The following is a 25,228-nucleotide window of genomic DNA, read 5'->3' as shown; positions in this document are numbered from 1 at the left end:
CGTTGCTGTTGTGTTTGGCGTTCGCAGCTGTGAAGCACTATCAGTCCAAGCGGCTGGAGGCGAAGCTGCAGCGCCAGCGGGAGGAAGCCTTGCGGCTGAAAGCGGAGGGCAAGAAAGCGCAGTAGAAGCGGTGAGCCGGGGTGCAAATGAGGCGCGGGGCGGTATAGACGATCGGCCAATGGAATGCGAAAGGCGCTGATTGACCGACACCTTGGCCAATCGGAGTTCAGAACGCCGCGACTGAGCCGTGCCCGGTCCAATCACTGAATGGGAATGGGGCGGGATTGGCGAGCTTGTAAACTCGCGGACGGCTATAGGTTGGGAGGGACTCGAAGGGCGGACAAGCGGGCCAATAATGTCGCAAGGATGGGCCGGGGGGGGGGAGTTGGGTGGGATGAGGACAGTAGGGTGAGGGTGAGGGAGGAGGGAGGGGAGAGAGGGATATTTACATGAACAGTATGCAAGTTTTTCACTATATCTCGGTACATGTTCATGGAGTACAGTCTAGTACAGCACAGGAAGTGGCCCTTAGGACGCACATCATGTACTGATCTAATTAGATAAGTATTAAAATACTCATTTAACTAATCGCTTTTGCCTACAGAATGCCTACGTCCCTCCATTCTCTGCATAATCATTTGCCCATCTAAACGCTTCCATTGCATTTCCCTCCACCATCACGCCAGGCACCCACCACTCTGTAAGAAAAAAAGTGCTACCCTCAGTTATCTCCTTTGAACTTTCCCCTTTCACCTTAAATTTACATATTACTATTTAACTATTTATGGTTCTATTACTATTTATTATTTATGGTGCAACTGTAACGAAAACCAATTTCCCCCGGGATCAATAAAGTATGACTATGACTATGAAATGCATGCACTCCGGTATTAGAAATGTCAATCGTCAGGAAAGGATACTTACTAGCTGTCTGCTACATGTATGCCCCTCATAATCTTATAAACTTCTATCAGCATCCACCGCTCCAGAGAAAACAACCGAAATTTGTCCACCCTCTAGTTGTAGCACATGCCCTCTAATCCAGGCAGCATCCTGGAGAACCTCTGTAAAGCCGCCACACTCGTCCTGTAACTGAATGTATTACCTCAGATATGTCACCTGACTAGACCTTAATAAGATTGTCAGATAATGGAAGACGTGGATGGAGTGAATGTGAGACTGTTGCTAGAACCTAAACTCTCTCCGTTGGTAGGAGTGTCTGGGATCCAAGAGCATAGATTTAGAATAAAAAGGATTTCCTTTTATAGAACTGAGATGAAGAGGGATTTTTTTTTCAGCCAGAGGGTGGTGCACTTCTAGAATTTGAGGCCCAATCAGGTGGATTTGGTAGATTCTAGATAGTTAAGGGGGTTAAGGTTATGAGGAGTAGGTGGGAATATAGACCATAAGACATAGCCATTCAGCCCATCATGGCTGATTTATTTTCCCTCTCAACCGAATTCTCCCGCCTTCTGGTCGTAATCTAGGATGCTGACTTATCAAGAACCTATCAACCCCCGCCTTAAATGTACTCATTGACTTGGCCTCCACAGCTGTCTGCGGCAATGAATTCCACAAATTCAGCACTCTCTGGCTAAAGAAATTCCTCCTCATCTCTGCTGTAAATAGACATCCCTCTATTCTGAAGCAGTAGCCTCTGGTGCTCGACTCAAACACTATAGGAAACATCCTCTCCACATCGACTCCATCTAGGTCTTCCAACATTGGATAGGTTTCGGTTAGACCTCTCCCATTCTATTAAACTCCAGTGAGTATCGTTCCAGAGCCATCAAATTCTCTTCATATTCTCTTCATGTATCATTCCTGTGAGCCTCCTCTGGACCCTCTCCAATACCAGCGCATCTCTTCTTAGATAAGGGGCCCAAAATGCTCACAGTACTCCTAAGCACGGTCTGACCAATGCCTTATGAAGCCTCAGCTTTACATCCTTGGTCTTGTATTCTAGACCTCAAAATTAATGCTCACGTTGCATTTGGCTTCTTTATCACTGACTCAACTTGCAAGTTAACCTTTAGGGAATCCCGCACAAGGACTCCCAAGTCGCTTTGCACCTCTGATTTTTGCATTATCCCTCCATTTAGAAAATAGTCCGTGCCTTTATTCCTTCTGCCATATATCTGCTGACACCGGGTTCCGTCTGCAACTTTGCCCATTCTCCTAATCTGTCTAAGTCCTGTTGCCTCAACACGACATGCCCCTTCAGGAAACCATGCTGACTTTGACATACGTTATCATGTGCCTCCAAGTACCCAGAATCCACATTCTTAACATCTTCGCAACCACTGAGGTCAGACTAACAGGGTTATAATTTACTTTCTTCTGCCCCCCCAACCCCTCTCCCGAACAGTAGAGTGACATTTGCAATTTTCCACTCCTCTGGAACCATGTCAGAATCTTTTGATTCTTGAAAGATGATTCCTAATGCCTCCACAATCTCTTTAGCTGCCTCTTTCAGAACCCTGGGGTGTATTCCCTTTGGTCCAGGTGACTTAGCCAACTTTAGACTTTTCAGCTTCCCGAGCACCTTCTCCTTAGTTCAAGCAGCTACACTCATTTCTGCCCTGATACTCTTGAATTTCTGGCTGGCTGCTAGTGTCTTCTACAGTGACGAACGATGCAAAAGACTTATTAACTTTCTCTGTCATTTCTTTCCTCCCCGTTACTACTTCTCCAGTGTCATTTTTGGCTAGCTTACCTTCATATTTCCTGGGCTGGACGTCCTGCTCGCTTAAGGAGGGTGAAGTGTCTCCCTCAGTCTCTCCTTTCCAGCCATAGTGATTGCCCCAGGACCACTGTTTGGCGTGCCATGCAGGAGGTCACTCACCTTTGACCTCTCCTACACGACTGTGCCCATAGCAATGCCTTCAAGGGCTGTCCCTGTTCTTACTGAGTTTGCTATGTCATGGCGCGACTGAGTGCCCAGCAATATAACCGTGCGGGCAGGCAGGCTGGGCTCATCAGCCTTGGTTGGCAGCCAGCCTAGGAGAAGGACAATTCCAATCCAAACCCGGGCGGATGGGACTCGTTAGCCTGGCCAGGCTGTCTGTCTAGGAGCCTTGCTGTCGTGGCAGCTCGCCGTGCCCTTGTAGAATGTCCCCCGGCCTAACGGATGGAATTGGTCTGCCCTCACCGATCCTCACTATAAACATATGCAGTGCAGGTGGGAAGAACAATTGTCTGTTAATTCTGAGGACTCTTCATCCCTCCTGATCTTTGCAAATGAAGAACCAGCATTATGGCCTTCATATTTCATTTTTTGCTCCTTATGCCTTTTTAGTTGCCTTCTGTTTGTTTTTAAAAGCTTCCCATTCCTTGAACTTCCCACTAATTTTTGCTGTATTATATGCCCTCTCTTTTCACTTTATGCTTTTTTCTGAATTCCCTTATCACTCACAGTTGAGTCATCCTCCCTTTAGGATACCTCATTGGGTGTATCTATTCCGTGCTGTCCAAATTGCCCCCAGAAACTCCAGCCATTGCTGTTCTGCCGTCATCCCTGCTAGTGTTCCCTTGCAATCAACTTTGGCCAGCTCCCCTCTCATTCCTCTGTAATTCCGTAGAGTTGAGTGGGCAGGGAGAAGAAAGGGAAGGGGGCCATGAGGGCAGTCTCTGCTCTCTGTGACCAGGAGAGATGAGGGGCAGGGAGGGAAGCAGGGGGTGTTCTGTGTGGACTATCCATGTTCTCTGTGAATAGAAACGGAAAAGGAATGGAGGGAGGGGATGACTGAAGGGCTGTGAAGACACTGTGTGAGCTGCCCCTGAAGGTGGTGCATGTGGAGGATGGTTGAGGGTGGGGGAGGTACAAGGGGACAGGGGTTGGTGGGGGGGATGGATGAGGGGTGGGATTGTCAGAACATGAGTGGGGCTCATGGAGGGAAAGATGTTTGGAGTAGGTGTAGATAATAGTGACTATTTCTGTCCATCTCTCTCCTCTCCTCCACACTTTTCTCATCTGTGTCCCTCACCTCCTGCCCTGTCTGTGTCACCCTCACCACCCTCTGTAGAACCCTTTCAGCAGGCTGATGCTGCTGATCCACGTGCGGGAGGGCCGTGCCCTGGTGTGGGACGCAGAGGGGGCCTCCCGCCTGCCTCGGCCCCCGGCCCTGTGGGGCCGGCCGGTGGGCTCGCTGGCCCGGCAGCCCCGGCAGAACACCCAGCTGGGCCTCCCCCTCAGCTTGCTGCCCGAGGAGGCTCGGCTGCTGGCCGAAGAGGGGCTGGCGCTGCTGGTGCGGGCGCCGGGGGCGGAGCAGGCGGGGGTCCGAGGAGGGGGGGAGAAAGAGGAGGAGGAGGAGAAGCTGCGACGCTCCCACACCGAGCAGCAGCGCCTGGCCCTGTGCCAGAGGAGGAAGGAACTGGAGGCCCTCGACCAGCACATTCGGAGGGGGCGGCAGCTGAAGAATAGAAGACGGCCACAGGGAGGTGAGGGGAACAATGGGAGGAGGATTGTGGGGGGGGGGGAGAATCAGTATCAGGTTTAATGTCACAGGCATATGTCATGAAATTTTGTTATTTTCTGGTAAGTGCAGTACATAATACTAATAACTAAATTCGATTAAGTATGATAAAAGAAAATTAAATTAAATATGTAATGCAAAAAGAGGAAAAACACACTGAAGTAGTGAGGGTGGGGAGAGAGAGAGGATTTTTCAGTTGCCAGGTGTTGAGGAGAAGAGGGAGTTTTGGGGAGAGTCGGGTGGGTCTCGGAGGAGAGGAAGCTTCCTGGGGAGAGGGTTGAGGATCGGGGGTTTCCCGGCAAGAGGGTCGAGGAGGAGGGAGAGTTTCAAGGGGAGGGTTGAGAAGGAGAGGGAGTCTCGGTGGGAGAGAGGTTGAGGACGGGATCAGGTGAGAGGACGTGAGGAGAAGGGGAGGGTGGAAGGACCGTGTGGGGGGAAGAGGGGATGCTGAAGGACGTGGGTGAGGAATGGGGATTGACGAGGAGTTGTGTGGGGGCCGAGGGAGGTGAGGAAACGGAGGGGGATTTTGTAGAGGGAGAGGGCAGGCTGTGTGTGATGGGAGAACGGCGGGGGGGGGAGTGCATTTGAGCAGTCAGTGTGTGACTGGAGACAGGCGAAAGGGAATCGTGAGTGGGTTGGAGAAGTACAGTGAGTGCTGGGGAGTGACTGATGTATGTGTGAGGGGTTACCACAGGCACTGATGTATGTGTGAGGGGTTACCACAGGCTCCGATGTATGTGTGAGCGGTTACCACAGGCTCCGATGTATGCGTGAGGGGTTACCACAGGCTCCGATGTATGTGTGAGGGGTTACCACAGGCTCCGATGTATGTGTGAGCGGTTACCACAGGCTCCGATGTATGTGTGAGGGGTTACCACAGGCTCCGATGTATGTGTGAGCGGTTACCACAGGCACTCACCCCCACTGTTCCGTGTTCTCAGATGTACAGAATCCATTCCATGTGGAGAGAGGGGATATCACATGGGGATATGCCCCTATAACCAACCCTGTCCTGTGCCTCCATGCATGTCCCCCTCTCTTCTGTCTCCAGACCATCTGGGACATGCCCTTATAACCAGCAATTCCAATTTTTTTTTAAAAACAGCTTTGCAGACCGACCATTACTCTGAGCGGGAAATTTTACATAGCCTGAAAACTGTGTGGCATGAGGCACTTTAAATTCACACTATATTTAAAAAAATTCCATCTACCCGTAAGCATTCAGTTACTTAGCTTAGAGGGAACAGTGCCTCTGCCCCATGTGCCACATCTCCCCCATCTCACACAACCCCCCTCCCTCTCCCTCCCTCTACAAAATCCCCTCCATCTCCCCAACTCCCTCTGACCTCACACAACCTTGTGACTCATTCTCCCTTCTTCCCCCCTCCCCCAACCACCCATGCATGTCCCTCCCTGCCTGTTATGTCCTCAGATGTGCCATACCACCCCACGGAGGGAGGAGGAATTGCAATTGGTTTACTGTTGTCACGGGCACTGAGGTACGGTGAAAAATTTGTCTCACCTCGTGTTCATACAGGTGAGATTATTGCACAGTGCACTGAGGTAGAACTAGGTAAAACAATAACAGATTTAGGAATAAAGTTTTGAGAGTTACAGAGAAAGTGCAGTCCAGGTGGATAAAAAGGTGCAAGATTATAATGCGGAGGACAAGAATCCATCTCATTGCACTCGGAGATGAATTACAGTGGGGTAGAAACTGTCCCTGAGCTTGGGGGTACGTGTCGTATAATGGGACAGCGTTAGTCCGGAATTGAATCCCAGACCAGCCATCGGTTGTGGCACTGCTGCCAATAGCACACCTCTCCCCAGTGACCCTGAAGCATGATGTGCATGTTTTGAACGGAGGTACTGGCCCACCCCGGCTGCCTGCAGTGCACCGCGATCCGGTCATCTCTGCGGGCGTGTGATGGGTCTTGCAGCGGCTGAACCTGCTGAAGTATCTGGCCCTGGTGATGTTGACGCTGTGACCTGCCTCCATAAACTCTTTTCCTCCCCTCTCCCCCCACCTAAAATAGCGGGGTCCTGCCCCAAAAATACCAGATTTTCAGGATCTCTGTACAGAGGAGTGAGGGGTCAACACTAAGATCTAACCCCTATACCCCCCATCTTCCCCCTCGTGTGTTTCCAGATGTCTAGAATCACCCCCCCCTCACCCTTACGGCGGGAGGGGTTAACATTTGAGACTTGCCACTATAATACCATATCATAAGGTTTTTTGTATGGGAGGGGGGAGTTATCACTGAGATCTGCCCTAGTATTGCCCCCTTCCCCTTGTGTGTTCTCAGATGTCTAGAGCCAATCCTCACCCATATGGAAGGGAGTGTTTGACATAGACCCGCCCTGCGTGACCAACCGCCTCCCCGTTGTGTTCCCAGATGAGTAGAATCGCTCCACTCTCTCCGGACAGAGGGAGTCAGAGCACAGAAACTGGCCATTTGGCCTAGCTCATTCATACCAACCAAGACTCCATCAAAACTAGTCCTATTTTGCCTGCGTTTGGTGTGTTCCCTTCCACACCAGAGGTTCCCAACCTGGGGTACACAGAGCCCTTGGTTAATGGTAAGGATCTATGGCTTAAAAAGATTGGGGAACCCCTGCTGTAAACCTTTCCTACCCATGATGCTGTCCAAGAGTGTCTGAATTGTGAACATAGCTGCTTCAAACAGCTTCCTCTGGCAGTTCATTCCATAGACAGACCACTCTCTGGGCGAAAATGTAGCCCCCTGTGTTCCTACTAAATCTCTCCCATCTCATGACATTTAAAATTTTGACAAACTGCTAGGGATATGTAGTGGAGAGGGTACTCTCTGGCTGCAATGTGTCCTGGTATGGAAACACCAATGCCTTTCAATGGAAAATCTTACAGAACGTTATGGATTCAGCCCAGTACATCACAGGTAAAGCCATTGAGCACATCTACATGAAACGCTGCTGTGGGAAAGCAGCATCCTTCATCAGAGATCCCCACTGCCCAGGCCATGCTCTTTCCTCCCTGCTGCCATCAGATAGAAGGTGCAAGAGAATCTGGGCTTGGGTCCTGAGTCAAGAACAGTTACTTCCCCTCAACCATCAGGTTCTTGAACAAAAGGGGTTAACTTGCTCATCCATTGAGGTGTTCCCACAACCAATAATCTCACTTTCAAGGACTCTTATCTTTGCATTCAAAACAAAAGAGATTCTGCCAAAGCTGGAATTAGGTTAAGGCTGAGACATGCCCCCTATAATTAACCCTCTCTCCCTTTTTGCATGTTTGCAGATCTCCAGGAACCCTGTGAGGGGGAGGAGGGGACAGAGAAAGGAGTAAAGGAGGCAGAGGAGGGCGAGCCCCCAGCCACCCCTGGCCCCCTGAAGGAGCTGGCCGAACTGGAGGAGACGTTCAACTTCCCGCTGGAGAGCTGCCTGGTGCAACTGCATACCGCCTGCCCCCGCCCGCGTTCCCTGCAGCCCCTGGACTGGCGGCTGCCCTCCCCGGACTGGCCTTACCCTGGCCTTGAGTCCCACCAGCTGCGCTACGCTGTCTTCCGGGACCTGCGGGCCCGCGGATACTACCTCACCACCGGCGGAAAGTTTGGCGGAGACTTCCTGGTCTACCCGGGTGGGTGTGACTGAGGGGTGTGTAGGGGACGGCTGGGGGACGGGGGGAGAGGAGATGCAGAGTGTGGGAGGGTATATTTGAGTGTGGGGGGAGGTGAGGACGGCTGCGAAGGGAGACGGAGACGATGCTGGGGAGGAGTTGCAGAGGGTGGGATGCAGGAAGGCTGGTAAGTCACGGAGTCCACAACTGCTGTTTATTGTTTACACACCTCACCCTCCTGTTAGCATCCTCCCCGTCTCCTCTCCCCTGTAAACCCCCAGACTCCCCATCCTTGTGTTCAAACCTCTACACTCCACATTCTCCTGTTTAAACCCTTCCCTCGCATCCCCCATCTCTGTAACCTTGTACACTCCCCTCATACTCATGCCCCCCTCACTCTTCCTGAGGGCACGCCTCCTCGCCCAGGGCCAATGTCCCAATGCGTGGCAGCCCCTCCATTACAGGACCCTGTTGTATTTTGTCACAGGGCCTCCCTCCAGACATCAGTGTTACCCAGCACCCCAGAACTTTCTCCCCCGTCCCCAACTCTTTCATTCCCTCTGTCTCTGATCCCTTGCATCAGGCTTATGGAATGTTTGCTTTCTGAGTTGAGACGTTGACTTCGAAAGTCAAAAGGTAATGTTGCAATTTTATAAAACTCTGGTTATCTTCTCCAGTCAGTCAGTGGGTGCCGTACCGAATCCGCGGTTGGCAGCTATGCACCTCCATCTTCTTCGATCTTGCGACAGCACCGATTACAGCCTCTTCTCCAGTTTGTTCTCGCTGGCTGCCTTGGCACCGCCTGCTGCCGCCAAACTCAAGCCCGAGGCCGTGTCAGCTTCCAGCCGCGGCCGCTTCTTCAAGCTCCGCCCTTCCTTAGACGGAGGCCTTGGGCAGGTCCAGCGCCCAAATTCATCATGTCTCTTCTAACTAGGTGCATAGCATATGATCCATAGATACGTGGTGAGGCTTTAATCTCTTCCACGGAAGATGGCCGTTGGCTCACAAGGAGCTCAACCGCCCTTTGTTAGGTCCTGTTTTTTTTAGTCCTGCTGAGTGTCCTCACCAGACTAAGTCCGGTGGGGGAGCCGGCCTAAGTTGCCAACCACTCTTTAGTTTCAACTCCGCACTCCCACCTCTCCCAGTAACATTACTACACTACCCCCACCCCTCCCACTGCGCTAAATCACTTAGCGATCTCTCTTCACCTTAAGGAGACTCTGAGACCGTGCTTCCACCTTCCCCTGCCGGGAGAGAGTTCCGCAGACCGGCTGGGAAACTATTCCCCTCCACTGTGTCTGACACCTTTTTGTAAACCTTGGTCAGCAGTGACCGATGGGCCGAAGATCCAGTTTCCTCGCTGTAGAACTCTGTAAGCAGTATTTAGTTACACACTAACGGATGAGGTTTGGTTGGTACGGTGCTAATGTGAGCGAATGGGACTTTTAGATGGGAGAATAAAAGGGCCAGGTGGGACCAGTCTTGGTGTTGTCTGAATGGGGACAGTGAATCAGGGTTTCTGCATTCCCGGAGTTTGCTCATCTGTCTCCCCTTTACCCCCCCCGTTGCCTGTAGGTGATCCACTGCGGTTTCACGCTCACTACATCGCCCTCTGCGTCCCCTACGGCCGGCAGTTGCCGCTGCAGGAGACTGTCACGGCCGGGCGGCTGGGATCCAATGTCAAGAAGACAGTGCTGCTGTGCTCCGTGGCGGAGGGGGGCCAGGTGGTTTACACTTCGCTGCGCTGGAGTGGGATCCAGTGAGTGCAGTCCGGGTGCAACGAGCGGCTTCTGCTCCGGGAATCACTGTTACCTTTGGACTTGACTTTGCTGAATAAATTATATTTGGATGCACTTTCACTGTGACTGTCTCTTTCCTTGGGGAAAACTGAAACCGTACCATCACATGCTTCAAGGGTGAAGCTTCCTGTCGCACATTCCCAAAGCCCAGTGCGGAGCAAAACAAAACCTCCCTCTTCTACACCATCACATTTCCCTGCACTGTTCAGCTCCACGCCTGTCCCAGACAGAACCCACCTCCAGCTGGAGCAGATACACCGAGGGATAGCATCATTCCCCAGCACCTGCACCAGTGGAGACCCAGGGAGAGAATCTCGACAGCAGAGAACCTCTTTGCCCTCAATGGAGAGAGAACTGTGCTGCTGATCCCCGATCTTGCCTCCGTGAGCGACGGTGGATGTGTAGGCAGGAAGTACAGTTGAGTGGGACAGACAGTGGGGTAAAAATACTGTCCTTTATTGTACAGGCAATTCTCTCTCTCGCTCTCTGGGTTGCCAGTCTCTGGGTGTCACGTGCATGTGGACGCTGGTATAGAGAGAGAAACAAGTCTTCCCGTTGCATAGTTTTCGGTTCTTCCACCCCCACGTCCTCCTGGAGAACTGGGTTGGGGGGGGGGAGGGGAGGTGAACCGTATCAGATGTATAGGGCCACCTTCGTGCAGAAGACCCCTCCCTTTTTGCTTGGGCTTTTGAGTGTGCACCTTTTCTGTAATGAGGGAGTCCAGGACCAGTGGGCACAGCATCGGAACAGAACGACGTCCATTTAGAACGGAGATTGAGGTAGGTTTTTGTTTTAGCCAGAAGGTGATTGATGAATCTGAAATTCATTGCCACGTTCGGCTGTGGAGGCCAAATCATTGGGTGTATTTAAAAACGGTGGTTGATAGGTTGTCAGGGTATCAAAGGTTATGGGAAGAAGGCAGAAGAATGGGGTTGAGAGGGAGGGATAATAAATCAGCTGTGATTGAGTGGCAGAGCAAAATGGCCTATCTGCTCTTATGGATCATTGCTCCTTCACTGCGAGTTTCCTAGTGGGATCACAACACAGTAAAGATGTTTAATTACACTCTTCATTCTTGCTCTGTGCACAAGCAACTGGGGAGGGGTCCACCCGCACTCACACACTGATGGTGCGGAAGACGTCAAAGCCGGAGAGGGAGGTGCTGAGCATCAGTCCCGGGCACTGGGGATGCCAGTGCAGCTCCTTAATGTCCTGCTGGCCTTGGTGAATAAACAGCAGCTGCGGGGGCAGCTGGTCCAGGTCGGACGTCTGCTCCCCATCCACGTCTCGCTCCACCGCCAGGTCCCACTGGGTAAGCAGGTCGTCGGCCCCGGCCGCCGCCAGCACACTGCTCTCTGCGGGGCACCACTCCACCGTGGTGATGGGCGCAGAGTGCAGCTTGAAGCGGGCCAGACTTACCCCGTCCTGCGGGGTGGATTGGGGAGGAGGAGGAAGGGAGAAGAGATAGGGGAGAATAACACAAATGTTATAAAGGAAACCAAATCACAGACAACCTCCTCCTGCTCCCCCCCACCCCGATGGCTGAGAGGTTATGACAATAGAGAAGACAGGCATCATCAGTCCCCCAACGCTCCCCATGCGGTCATACTCCAGTGGGAGATTACGGAGCTTATTAGTCTCCCTCTCTCCCCCACCCTGCTCGCGTGCAGCCCGCCATGCCCCTCCTCCTCACCCCCCCCACCCGTACTTACCCGGAACTGTCGCAGGTCCCAGACTTTAAGCAGTCCGTCATCGCCCCCCGAGGCCAGGAAGGGCTCTTGCCGGTTCCAGCTGATGACGTTGACATCAGCGTCGTGCGCCCCCTCTGTGCTGAGCATGCAGGCCCGGGCTGGACCGGCCCGCGTGTCCCAGATCCGGATCGAGGCATCTGCCGAGCACGATGCAAACACCTGCGAGCAGGGAGCGTGAAACAGGATTAACGTTGTGGGTTTTCCAAGGCATTGGTCAGACACCACTCGGGAGGATTGTGAGCATTTTTGGGCCCCTAGTCTAAGAAAAGATATGCCGGCTGGTGGCGCAGTGACATCAGCGCCGGACTTCGGAGCGAAGGCTCCCGAGTTCGAATCCCAGTCGGGCCGCCCCGAGCACGCTTTCCATCCGTGCCGGGTTGAGCATCGAGCTAGCCACTCGGCCTCGTAAAACAACAAGGGTCGAGTCAGGAACGTTCGTATCGTGACCCGGTTAATCCGAAAGGAGACCAATCCTGACACTACGTGCCAGACAAGAATGGCTGACTGTCTGGTGCGACATGCTAGGAAGGAACTGGAGAAGGTCCAGAGGAGATTAATGAGAAATTCCAGAAATGAATGGGTTAACATATGAGGAGCGTTTGAAGGCACTGGGCCTGCACTCATTGGTGTTAAGAAGAATGAGTGGGGATCTCACTGAAACCGACTGAATATTGAAAGGACTGGATACTGTGGACACAGAGGTGATGTTTCCTGCAGAGGGGGAGTCTAGGACCAGAGGTAACAACCTCGGAATACAAGTACGTCACTTCAGAACAGAGATTAGGAGTAATTTCTTTAGCCAGGGAGGGATGGTAAATTTGTGGAATTCATTGTCAAGCACTGCCTTGGAGGCCAAGTCATTGTGTTCATTTAAAATGGAGGTTCGTAGGTTCTTGTGTCAAACGTTACAGAAAGAAGGCAGGAGAATGGGGGTGAGAGGGACAATAATTCAGCCACGATGGAGTAGACTCGATGGGCCGAATGGTCTAATTCTGCAACTGTATCTTACTGCCCTAGTTCCCAGCATATTCAGTCTCTCCTGATAACTCTAGCTCTTCAGGATGACGCTTCACTCCCCGCCCCTCCTGCTGTCCCAGAGGTTACGGTCAGGATGACGCTTCACTCCCCGCCCCTCCTGCTATCCCGGAGGTTACGGTCAGGATGACGCTTCTCTCCCCGTCCCTCCTGCTGTCCCAGAGGTTACGGGCAGGACGATGCTTCTCTCCCCGCCCCTCCCGCTGCCCCAGAGGTTACGGGCAGGACGACGCTACTCTCCCCGCCCCTCCCGCTGCTCCAGAGGTTACGAGCAGGACGATGCTTCTCTCCCCGCCCCTCCCGCTGCCCCAGAGGTTACGGTCAGGTGGCCGCCCGGGTCCCCCCTCATTACCGTGGGCTCATTGGGTGACCACTGTATATCCTCCACAGAGCTGGTATGCGCGGTGTACGGTCGCTGATCTACTTTCCAGGTGCCCCCCTCTCCAGGCTCCCACACGTGGATATTCTTCTTGCAATCCCCGCTGGCCAGACGACCTGTAGAACACCTCGATGTGAGAATCAGCATGGGTTACTTTGCCCGAGCAGTAAGGCCGATCGACACCTCCACCCACTAACCCACCCCACCACCACTAAGTTATCATTTCCTGTAATCACCCTGTGTGTATCCTAGCGTCACTTTATGGACACACAATCAATCTACGTATATAAGCTATCTTATGTATTTATAGTTATTGTACTTTTATTATTGTATCCTTTACCGTATTGTGTGTGTGTTTTTGCGCTTCATGAGATCTGGAGTAAAAATTATTTTGTTCTCATGGAATAGTAGAAGAGTATAGCACAGAAACAGACCCATCTACTCTGTTCCAAACCATTTAAACAGCCTAGTCCCTTCGAAGGCCCTCCATATCCCTACCATCCATGTACCTATCCAAACTTCGCTTAAACATTGAAGTCGAGCTTGCATGCACCACTTGTGCTGGCAGCTCGTTCCACACTCTCACCACCCTCTGAAGAAGTTTTCCCCCCTCATGTTCCCCTTAAACTTAACACTTCTGTACTGAAAATGACATAAAAACAATTTTGAATCTGGAAGTACTGATTACTGTTTCAGGGGAGGAGGGTGGACGGGTATCGGGGATTTACCGAGAGAATCAAAGGTGGAAAGAGTTCGGTAGCGCTAAACTCCCAGGCTGAAGATAGTCGGGCGGTCCTCGTTGACCCACAACAATTTTTAAATTAAAAGCATCCTATCCCTATGCATCACACTTTATTATGGCAATTACTCTGCCTACGACTGCAAGAACCAACTGGTGAGTGAGCTGCTGACTTATCCCTCCTGAAGCCCAGGATCAGTACCAAACCCCACAAACAGTTCCTTGGTCTTGCTGACAGGATGTTAAGGCCATACTTATGGAGTAACGTGTGCAGTTCTGGTCACCCAGTTATAGGAAGAGTGTGATTAAACCAGGAAGCGTGCAGAAACGATTCACGAGGATGCTGCCGGGACTGCAGGGCTTCAGTTACGAGGAGAGAAAGGGTTGGGTGGGACTGCCTTGCAGCACAAGTTGATGAAGGTGGTTAAGAAGGCATATGGTGTGTTGGCCTTCATTAGTCAGGGGACTGACTTCAAGAGACTTGAGGTAATGTTGCAGCTCTATAAAAAAGTTATAAAACTGCAGGGCGTTGTGGCCACGGCTCAGCGCATCACAGAAACCAGTTTCCCCTCCACGGACTATATCTATACTTCCCAGTGTCTCAGTAAAGCAAAGTAACTAGTGTAATCAAACACCCCACCCACCCCAGACATTCTCTCTTCACCACCCACCCCCTGAGCACAAGCCAACAGGCTCAACAGCATCTACCCCTCTGTTATAAGATGATTGAATAGTTTCCTTGTAGATAAGTTGTTGGACTCTTGACCTCACGATCTACCCGTTTGATCTTGCACCTTATTTTCTGTCTGCACTGCACTTTCTCTGTAGCTGTTACAATTTATTCTGCAATGTTATTGTTCGCCTTACTCTACCTCAAGGACTTCTACATCCAAGATTGTATGGCTAGGCACAGGTCAAATGCCAGCTACAAACTTGCTGACGATGCAATCGTTGTTGGCAGAATTTCAGATGGTGCTGAGAGGGCGTAAAGGAGCGAGATATACCAGCTCGTTGAGAGGTGTCGCAGCAACAACATTGCACTCAACATCAGCAAGACCAAGAACTGATTGTGGACTTCAGAAAGGGTAGGTCAGGGAACGCACACCAGTCCTCAGAGAGGGATCAGAAATGTAGAGAGAGAGCAAGTTCAAGTTCCTGGGTGTCAAGATCGCTGAGGATCTAACCTGGACCCAACATATTGATGGCTACAAAGAAGGCACAACAGCAGCTGTATTTCATTTGGAGTTTGAGGAGATGTGAATTGTCACCAAAAACACTTGGAATTTCTACAGATGTACCACGGACAGCGTACTAACTGGCTGCATCATCGTCTGCTATGGGAGAGGCTACTGCACAGGATTGAAGTAAGCTGCAGAGGGTTGTAAACTTAGTCAGCTCCGTTATGGGCATTGGCCTTCATAGTACTGACACCTTCAAGGAACGATGCTTCAAAAAAGTGGCGTCCATTATTAAGGACCCCCATCATCCAGCTCACGCCTTATTCTCATCAGGAAGGAGCAACAGAGGGTACAAAAAAAACCAAGTTGCATCAAGTCTGTTAAATAGTTCAGTTAAAATAAGTATTGAAGAAGTAGCGAGGTGGTGTTCATGGGTTCAATGGTCATTTAGAAGTTGGGTGGCCGTGGGGAAGAAGCTGTTTCTGAATTGCTGAGTGTGTGCCTTCAGGCTTCTGTCCCTCCTTCCCGATGGTGATAGTGTGAGAAGGGCACGTCCAGGGTGGTCGAGATCCTCAATCATGGATCCACCTTCCAAAGGCACCACTCCGTGAAGATATTTTAGATACTATGGAGGCTGGTACCCATGATAGAGCTGACTAATTTTATAAGTTTCTGCAACTTAATTCGATGCTGTGCAATAGCCCACCCACCATATCAGACAGTGATGCAGCCAGTTGGAACACTCTCCACAGTACATCTGTGGAAGTTTTAGCGTTTTAGTTGCCAAACCAAATCTCCTAATGACATATAGCCACTGTCTTGCTTTCTTTATAGTTGCATCAATGTGTTGTGTCCAGGTTAGGTCCTCAGAGATACTGACACCCAGGAACTTGAAATTGCTCACTCTCTCCACTTCTGATCCCTCTATAAGGACTGGTTTCTTACCCTTTTGGGTCCACAATCATTTCTTTGGTCTTATTGACATTGAGTACAATGTTGTTGCTGCAACACCACTCATCAAACTGGTATATCTCGCTCCTGTACACCCTTTCATCACCATCTGAAATTCTGCCAGCAGTGGTTGTACCACCAGCAGATTTTTGGATGGCATTTGAGCTGTGCCTAGCCACACAATCATGGGTGGAGAGAAAGTAGAGCAGTGGACTAAGCACACATCCCTGTGGAGCGCCGGTGCTAATTGTCAGTGAGGTGGAAATGTTTTAAGGTCTCCCAGTTTGGAAGTCAAGGATCCAGTTGCACAGGGAATGGTACAGAGGTCTAGATTTTGTAGCTTTTCGATAAGGGCTGTAGGAATGATGATGTTAAATGCTGAGCTATAGCCAATGAACAGCATCCTGATATAGGTATCTGCTTTGTCCAAGTGATCCGAGGCTGCGTGGAGAGTCATTGAGATTGCATAGACAGCAGAGTGTAATACATGGCGGATGTTGTATGCAGTGACTATTAGACAAAGTCATCTTCGCTTTACATGTGCCTAAGACTTTTGCACAGACATGCCCTCTTGTATAATCATGCAGATAATTAGCATTCTCAAGAAAAACTAAAGCATAACATACAAAATTTCAAGAGGGTGAACCCTTGCAAGGCAGCAGGTCCCGATGGAGTATCTGGTAAGCTTCTGAAAACCCGTGCCAACCAACTGGTGGGAATGTTCAAATACATCTCCAACCTCTCATTGCTACAGTCAGAAGTTCCCACCTGCTTAAAAAGGGCAACAATTATACCGCCCCAAATAGTGGCTCAACAACTATCGTCCAGTAGCACTCACATCTACGGTGATGAAATGTTTTAAGAGGCTGGTCATGACTAGAACTAACACCTGTCTCAAGAAGGACCTGGAGCCACCACAATTTGCCTATTGCCACACTACCCACATTGCACTTTGGAGAACCAAAGACCAAAAGGTGTGTTGGATTAGACTGTTTAATTGTTACTTTATGTCTGCTTGTACTTTTTATAACTACTTATACATAATCATAAGCACACGAAAGTCTGCAGATGCTGGAAATCCAAAGCAACACACACAAAACGCTGGAGGAACTCAGCAGGTCAGTCAGCATCTATGGAAAATAATAAACAGTCAAGGTTTCGGGCTGAGACCCTTCTTCAGGAGTGAGGAGGAAGGGGGAGGATGCCAGAATAAAAAGGTGTGAGGAGCGGAAGGAGGCTAGCTGGAAGGTGATAGGTGAAGGCAGGTGGGTGGAAAAGATGAAGAGCTGGGAAAGAAAGGAATCTGACAGGAGAGGAAGGTGGACCATAGGAGAAAGGGAAGGAGGAGGGGACGGGGGGAGGAGTAATAGGCAGGTGAGAAGAATTAAAAGGTCAGAGTGGGGAATAGAAGAACTAGTTATATACATATAACTGTTTAGTATGTTTCCTAGTGGTCACAGTATGTATATGCAATTGTTCAGTGCACCACCTAGTGGTGACATCTGTATAATTCTGTAAAGTTCTCTTGGTATTGCATTATTTGAATAGAGGCTATATGACTGGTTGACTCTGTCTACAAATTTGAGTGGAATGTTTCTTATCAATGGTGTGTAAAAAGAGCTGGTTCGTTAAGGTCATCAAAGCCAGGGGTGGTTGTGGGGATAAGCTTCCACTACATATTAAATGCTCCCAATGGCATGTGTCTCTAATAGTTTCTGACAACCAAGTCCAGCTCCTGGCCCTCATGTGTGGTTTAGCTACTAAGCCTGGCACAACCTTTTCTCCTGACGAGAAGGGGCAAAGGCGGGTTACTGGTGCCTTGAAACCAGTCGCTTCGGAGAGATGGGGCTCGTCAGCTATGGTTGGCAGGTCATCGAGAAGGAAAACCCTGATCTCAAACCTCTGCTGTCTTGCGGGTATGCCGCTCATGGGGAAGGTTTTGGGTGTACAGGTGGCCCCCGTTTTCTGAACGTTCGCTTTACGACACCTTGCTGTTACGAAAGACCTACATTAGTTACCTGTTTTTGCTAACAGGAGGTGTTTTCACTGTTATGAGAAAAGGCAGCATGTGCCCAAACAGCCAAGCTCCTCCCCCGGAACTGCATTCCAGCTGGCATTGCTTAAACACCTGCTTTATCTCGATTTATTTTGTGCATCCATTAGCAAGATGAGTTCTAAGGTATCAGAAAAGCCTAAAAGAGCTTGTAAGGGTGTTACACTTAGCGTAAAACTAGACATAATTAAACGTTTCGATCGTGGTGAATGAACTAAGGACATTGTCCGCGCGTTGAACTTGCCTGCGTCCACCATTCACACTACTTACACACAGAGAGAAAGAATTTTGAAAGCTGCCGATATTACTGTTGGTTCTGCTCGTAGCAAAGTGGTCTTTCTTAGTCGGCATCCAATAATGGATAAAATGGAAAGTCTATTGCTTGAGTGGACTGATGGGTGCACAATGCGTGGTGTTCCGTTAAGTTTTCTTATATTTAAGGAGAAATCAGTCAGTTTTTTTAATAAGCTAAAACAGAAAGCACTGGATGATGGTGATGAAAGTGGAACTTAAAGGTAGTCATGGGTGATTTGAACGGTTTCTAAGGCGAGGGCAGCTTCATAGTTTAAGCAGTGGTCCCCAATCTCCGGGCCGCGGACTGATACATTGCCGCGAAGAATGCAGCAGTAGTTGGGACACACCCCGCACATCTTTAAGAAAAAAGCCAAAATAAACAAGCTAATTAATTAACACACATCAAAGTTGCTGGTGAACGCAGCAGGCCAAGCAGCATCTGTAGGAAGAGGTACAGTCGACGTTTCAGGCCAAGACCCTTCGTCGACTGTACCTCTTCCTACAGATGCTGCTTGGCCTGCTGCGTTCACCAGCAACTTTGATGTGTGTTGCTTGAATTTCCAGCATCTGCAGAATTCCTGTTGTTTGAAGCTAATTAATTAGGTGCCGCCCGGCACGTAAATGTCGGCCCAGATCAGAGGCGACTGCTGATTGCGTCAGGTGGTTATTCGTATAAGCAAGCGTTTAATTGTGACGAAACTGCAATTTATTGGAGTCTTCCCGATTCTGGCAAGTGAAACGACACTGTACATACATTATTTCTACTTTATATAGGCTGTGTCTTTTTACGTGTTATTTGGTATGATTTGGCAGCTTCATATCTTAAAGGTTACTGGACAGAGTGTTTCTGCCGAGAGCGGTTAAGCCAGATTTTCGCTGCGCTAGACAGTGCTGCGGAAAAGTATTTCTGCTTTATATAGGCTGGGTATTTATTATATCATTCCTGCTTTTACTATATGTTACTGTTATTTTAGGTTTTATGTGTTATTTGGCATGATTTTGTAGGTTATTTTTTGGGTCTGGGAAAGCTCAAAAATTTTTCCCACATTAATAAATGGTAATCGCTTATTCACTTTACGACATTCCGGCTTACGAACCGTTTCAGAGGAACGCTCTACTTTCGGATAGCGGGGGAAACCTGTGAACCCCGTGGAAAAATCCGGAGCTGGTGTCCTTAAGGAAGTCCTACATGGAGTTCAACGCTGACCGGCAACTCCTGCAACGCCGCTGGTGCCAAGTTATCTCGGTTTCTGCCGTTCCTTTGGATTTTCCACCCGCATGGAGAGGGGGAGCCTGCAACATGGGCAACAGCTTGCTCTCCCTATCGTACTGCTCTGGATTGCGTATGACAGGTCGGACGCAACATCCATGGTTGACCGGTTGACCCTGACCAATGGACGGCCTAACAAAAAGAGATGACCATGCGGCTCCATCTTCTATTTGCTTCTGTCTTCCTTCACTGTCCGTTTTTCAATCCTTTGTTCCATTTGCACTTAATAAAACAATCATGAAGCAACAGGTTTTGTGCCTCTTTCCTGACTTCTGAAAGAAACTTGGATCAAAAATAACAGAATACCACGGGCGGGAGCCGGTCGGAGGGGGGGGGAGGGGACTCACCGGGGATGGTGGGCGACCAGTCCAGGGCAAAGCCCTCGGTCATGTGGCCGGCGAAGGTGAAGAGCGGCTGGAGTTTGCCCTGGCGCTCCTGGAGGAAGACTTGCATGGCGCGCGGGTCGGAGACGGCTTCGAGCTGCGGCCGCAGGTCCCACACCTCCACCTGGCCCTTCTCGGACCAGAGCGCGGCCAGCGGGCAGCCCTGCACTTCGCTCACCTGTGGGGAGGAGGGGTGGGGGAGAGAGGGAGACAGGGAGAGAGAGAGAGATCGATAAACACATCTGTGAGGGTTAGTGGCTGTCTCCTGTTGGGGGAGAGAATAGAAGGAAACCTGAGGGTGGGAGAGGTAGGGGTTTATAGACCCAGAAACCAAAAATCCCCAATTAACACTAGTCTAATCATGGGACAGTTTATAATGACCAATTAACCTGTCTGGAACATCTTTGGACTGTGGGAGGAAGCTGGAGGACCCTATGCATTCGTGGTGCCCAAATGGTTGCAGGGGCGGGGGGAGAGAGGGGAGGGCCAGAGATAGTGGGATAAGACAGTCGGGGGGGGGGGGGGAAGTGAGACGAGATGTCTCCAGGGAGAGAGGAGTCAGAGGAGTACGGAGTCTCCAACAGGTCGAGGGCGATGGATGGGTTCAACAGGCTGTTCCAGCAACTGTCTTTTATTGGGCTTTCCTCCATTATGTCCTGTTTAAGTTTACAGAAAATAAGAAGTCGGACATTTGATACATTTAAATTTGAGCAAATCTGGCGACCTTTTATTCAATATTTTCATTTGACTGGATTTAATACTCTTCCAATTTTTTTTTTGAAGTTTTATATTTGATCAGAAAGTTTTTTTTTGGTTGTATCCTCAGAATGGACTATCCAGTCCCTTTTTTTTTGTACAAAGAGGAGAATTAGCTGTCTTCTTTTTTATTATATACTCCATACTAGCTTAACACTATGTATGATCTTGATAATATCTATTTCACTTTCTGTTTGTATTGTTATTGATATATATATTTGAGATAATTCTCCTCTTGTTTGTATTTATGCTCCTTTTAAATCAATAAAAAGATTGATAAAGAAAGACAGCTCGGATGTGGGGGACACAGCTTGGGGTTAATGAGAGAACGAGCCCAAGGGTGGGGGGACAGTGAGGGCACTATGAAGGAGGTGGGTGGGGTGGCAGAGGGGTAGAGGGTGGGGACTCTGGGATGTGGGCAGGGAGAGGAAGGTGTGATGGGCAAGAGACTGGATGTAGAAGAATGAGGGTGGGGGTTTTTGAAGAGTGGAGGTGAGGGCGGTGTTGGGGGGAGAGACAGGATGCAACAGGATTGGACAGAATGGGAAGTGGAGACAGGGTAAGCGTTGTTGGCACGTGCTCCGAGCTGCCTCCCCCCAGACTCTGGGATGGGTGGGATGGAGGGGGATATTCTTGAAGAGGGTGGAAGGGGAGCCCGGAGCTGCCTCTCACCCGGACTCGGTTGATGGCCCCATAGTGGGGCACCATAGCGAGGTCGAGCCGCGGACTGCGCTGGTTCTCCTCCTCCTCGTCCTCGCTGTCACTGCTGTCGGACTCTGAGCCAGAGTCCCTGTCCGATTCCTTCCTGCCCCGCAGATTGTGCATCTTCATCACCAGCAGCCTGAGGGGGAGCAAGAAGAGCTCAACCACAATCACCCCTTCACCTCTGACCCCTCACCCTGACCCAAATCCCTAACCTGATCACTAACCTCTGACCCTGTCCTCCAACCTTTTATCTGCTCTCCGATCTCATTTGTTACACCTCAACCCCTGATCTTGAACACTGACCCTTAACCAACATTGACCCCTCATTCCGACCCCATCCATTGCTCCTTCACTCAAGCCCTGCCCTCTCACCTAACCCAGATCTGCCTGGATATTGCTCCCTTGCCCTGACCCCATACTCCAACCCCTAACCTCTGACCCTGCACATCACTCCCTCAGCATCTTGATCCCTTCATCTGACCACTGACCCTGAACCCTTACCCCAATCAGTGACCCCCGATCCCGCATGTTTCTCCTTCACCCCATCTTGACCCCGTAACCCCTCGCCCACATCCCTGCACACTGCCCCTTCACTCCCACCCTGACCTTTGACCCCCGAAACTGTTCCCAACTCCTGACCCCCTATATTGCCCCCTCACCCTTGACCATAATCTTGCACGTTGCTCCCCCACTCCAACCTTGACCCCTCACCCCGATCTTCATTTCCACACCCTAATCCCCGACCCCTTACTCCATCTTGTTGCCCCCGCGCCCTGACGCTGCATCACGTCACTCTCTCACTGTGCCAACCCCCAACCCCATCAGCTGCTCCTTCACCTCCGACCCGTCACCCTTTCTGAAGTCTTGAGTCCGACCCACCCCCTCCCTTCCACTTCTGACCCCCCCGTCAGCTCCCACCCTGACCCCTGACCCCCTATACCAACAGCACAGTCCATCCCACACTCCTGACAAGCTCCTCGCACAACCCGCCAGCCCATTGCTACCCCTCCCCGCTTCTATGTACCATAAATACCCCCAACTAAATCAGCCGCCCGTTCCCCGTCCACACCGACCTGTTGGCCTGGGCAGTAAAGGCCTGCGTCCCCGCGCACAGGTGGACGGTCAGGGGGAACTCAGTCCGCTCCTCGCCCAGCTCGTCACGGATGATGTCAAAGCTCAGGCATGGTGCCCCTGGGTGATGGGGAGAGGAAATGAAATTTGTTATTTACTATTATATGTTCCTTTCTTTCTTTTTTCTTTTCCAATCTTTTTTATTAGTTTCATAATAATAAACATACCATAATACCGATACAAAGTTATTGGGAATACATTGTTGTAGTTAACAAAGTTAAATATAAGCCCAGTTGACACATGAGTGTTAAATCTCCCAATCATACAGGATACAGATGAACAATATAAGACAAAAAAAATCTAAAAAAAAAATCATGAAAAAGGAAAAAAATATATATCCCCCAAAAAACCCAAACAGTGTTAATCAACTAAACTAAGGAAAAAAAAGACATGGGCTGTTATGTAACATCATAAAAAAAGGAACCATTAGTATCATCAACTCTGTTCCTCTCAACAAATATTACAAAGAAATAGAATAAGTTTGGAAAAGGTCAAATTACATCATATGAAAATGTTGAATAAATGGCCTCCAAGTCTTTTTGAATTTAATAGAGGGATCATAAACAACACTTCTAATTTTTCCCAAATTTAAACACAGCTTCGTTTGAGAGAACCAATGAAATGTGGTGAGAGGATTAATCTCTTTCCAATTCAGCAAAATGGATCTCCCAGCCATCAATGTAAGAAATGCAATCATCCGACAAGCTGAAGAGGTTAAATAACTTGATTCTATCATTGGTAACCCAAAAATGGCAGTAATAGGGTGAGGTTGTAAATCAATATTCAAAGCAGTTGAGTTAGTATCAAAAATATCTTTCCAATATTTTTTCAACAGAGGACATGACCAAAACGTAGGAGTCAAAGAAGCTATCTTGGAGTGATATATGTTCCGAGACACAGTGAAAAGCTTGTTCATACAGATCCGATCGTTACACAATGCATTGAGGTCGAACACGGGAAAAAACAATAGCAGAATGCAGAATAAAGTTTAAAAACTACAAAGAAAGTGCAGTGCAGACACAAAAACAGGTGCAAGGGCCACAGCGAGGTCTAGAGGGCGTGTGCTATCACGAGAGGCTGGATAAAATTAGGCTGTTTTCTTTGGAGCGGTGGAGGCTGAGGGGAGACCTGATAGAGGCTTACAAGATTATGAGAGGCACAGATAGCGTGAATAGAGAGTAGCTGTTTCCCAGGGTTGGAATGTCTAATACCAGACGGCATGCATTGAAATTGAGAGGGGGTAGGTTCAAAGGGGCTGTGAGAGGTAAGTTTTTTTACTCAGAGAGTGGTAGATGCCTGGAATGTGCTGCCTGGTATGGGGTAATTTGGTTTTCATCTGATAAAGAACTAATAGGGGTTTTATTTCCCAACTCTCTACACCACACTCCAGTCCAGTTGGTGGCAGCAATGTATCTCTTTCAGTTGGACTGCCAACTGCCATTAACATTGAGGAGGAGACGAAAAAGAGTCGGGTGACAGATGAAGCAGACAGCCAGCATCTTCAAAGGAAATGCATAGGGCAACTTTTCTTTCACAGAGCGAGTGATGGATGCCTGGAATGTGCTGCCAGGGGTGGTGGCAGTTTGAATTTCCGAGACACAGTGAAAAGCTTGTCCATATCGATCAGATCATTACACAGTGCATTGAGGTAGAACAAGAGAAAACAATAATAAAATGCAGAATAAACTGGGACAGTTACAGAGAAAGTGCAGAGCAAGTAGACAGTAAGCTGGAAGATCACAATGAATCAGAGTCCAATTTATCGCTACTGTGTCAGTATTTAATAGTTCAAAGTATGTTTAATAATCAAAGTATGTACAGCTGCAAGAAAAAGGTGGTAAACCCCTGGTTTTCTGCGCTAATTACTGATAGAATATATATAGTATCTATAGTCTTTATTCTGTATTGCAATGTACTGTTGTCGCAAAACAACAAATTTCACTGCTGGCGCCGGTGATATTAAAGTGATTCTGATTACAATTCGTACTCGTACTCTGATTATAAATTCACTTTAAAGTTTTGAACTTTGGAGGGGCATGGGCAGAACGCAGGAAAATGGGATTGGCTGGATGGGCACTGTGGTCAGCACGGACTAGTTGGGCCGAAGGGTCTGTACCCGTGCTGTGCGGCTCTGCGGCCCCTCTAAATGCTGCCCCATTTGGAGGAACGCTCCCACCATCCCGTCTCTCATATTACCGCTCTGCGCCCGGTGGTATAGCCGATAGACGGACTCATCACGGACTAACTCCTCGCCCTCAGCCAGCGGCTGCCCCGGCAAATAGACTCGGGGCGCCGATGCCTCGTTGTCCGCCTCCTTCATGTCGCTATCGCCGATACTCCACGAGTTGCCACCGTCCTCCTCCGCCATCTTCCATAAAGGCAGATCACCGGAAATGGGCGGAAGCTTCCGGCAGTGCTTACATTGTCGGCCGCCATCTTTCATCAAGTAATGGCATGGAGGCACGTGCTCGGCTCTTCCGGGGTGTGGGGGGGGGGCGCACAGCGGCCCTTCAGTCCGTCTTCCCCGTACTTTAAAAAAGGGCTAGTCTCCTCACTTCTAGCCTTTACGCAAAACAAGACCAGACCGTTCAGTCAGTCTAGCCTGTTTGAGGAGTGCAGGATGGAGAGAGGGAAACAGAGTGAGAGAGCAGAGAGAGGGAGAGCGATGGGGAGTGAGAGTAGGGAGGGAGGGAGAGGAGAGAGGTGGAGAGGGGGTGAAGGGTGGGAGGGGTGA

The 25,228-nt window shown here is 49.8% G+C and overlaps 2 protein-coding genes across 2 annotated transcripts; one reads left to right on the top strand and one right to left on the bottom strand.

The window, feature by feature from the left end:
* tsen34 (TSEN34 tRNA splicing endonuclease subunit) lies at positions 1-9,984 on the top strand. Its single transcript, XM_063034718.1, has 4 exons — positions 1-130; positions 4,026-4,440; positions 7,753-8,091; positions 9,646-9,984. Exons 2-4 carry the CDS (start codon positions 4,044-4,046, stop codon positions 9,831-9,833), a joined length of 924 nt encoding a protein of 307 aa, XP_062890788.1. The 5' UTR covers positions 1-130; positions 4,026-4,043; the 3' UTR covers positions 9,834-9,984.
* A 319-nt stretch (positions 9,985-10,303) lies between these two features.
* grwd1 (glutamate-rich WD repeat containing 1) lies at positions 10,304-24,937 on the bottom strand. The gene is made up of 7 exons (XM_063034779.1): positions 24,691-24,937; positions 22,437-22,554; positions 21,331-21,499; positions 19,867-20,080; positions 13,008-13,150; positions 11,582-11,779; positions 10,304-11,294 (listed from the first exon to the last, which is right to left on the bottom strand). Exons 1-7 carry the CDS (start codon positions 24,935-24,937, stop codon positions 10,986-10,988), a joined length of 1,398 nt encoding a protein of 465 aa, XP_062890849.1. The 3' UTR covers positions 10,304-10,985.
* Positions 24,938-25,228: the final 291 nt, after the last annotated feature.

The sequence above is a fragment of the Mobula hypostoma genome, chromosome 28 (assembly GCF_963921235.1).
Source record: "Mobula hypostoma chromosome 28, sMobHyp1.1, whole genome shotgun sequence".
NCBI lineage: Eukaryota > Metazoa > Chordata > Chondrichthyes > Myliobatiformes > Myliobatidae > Mobula > Mobula hypostoma.
Note: the sequence above shows the minus strand (reverse complement) of the source record. Positions and strands in the feature narration are given on the sequence as shown.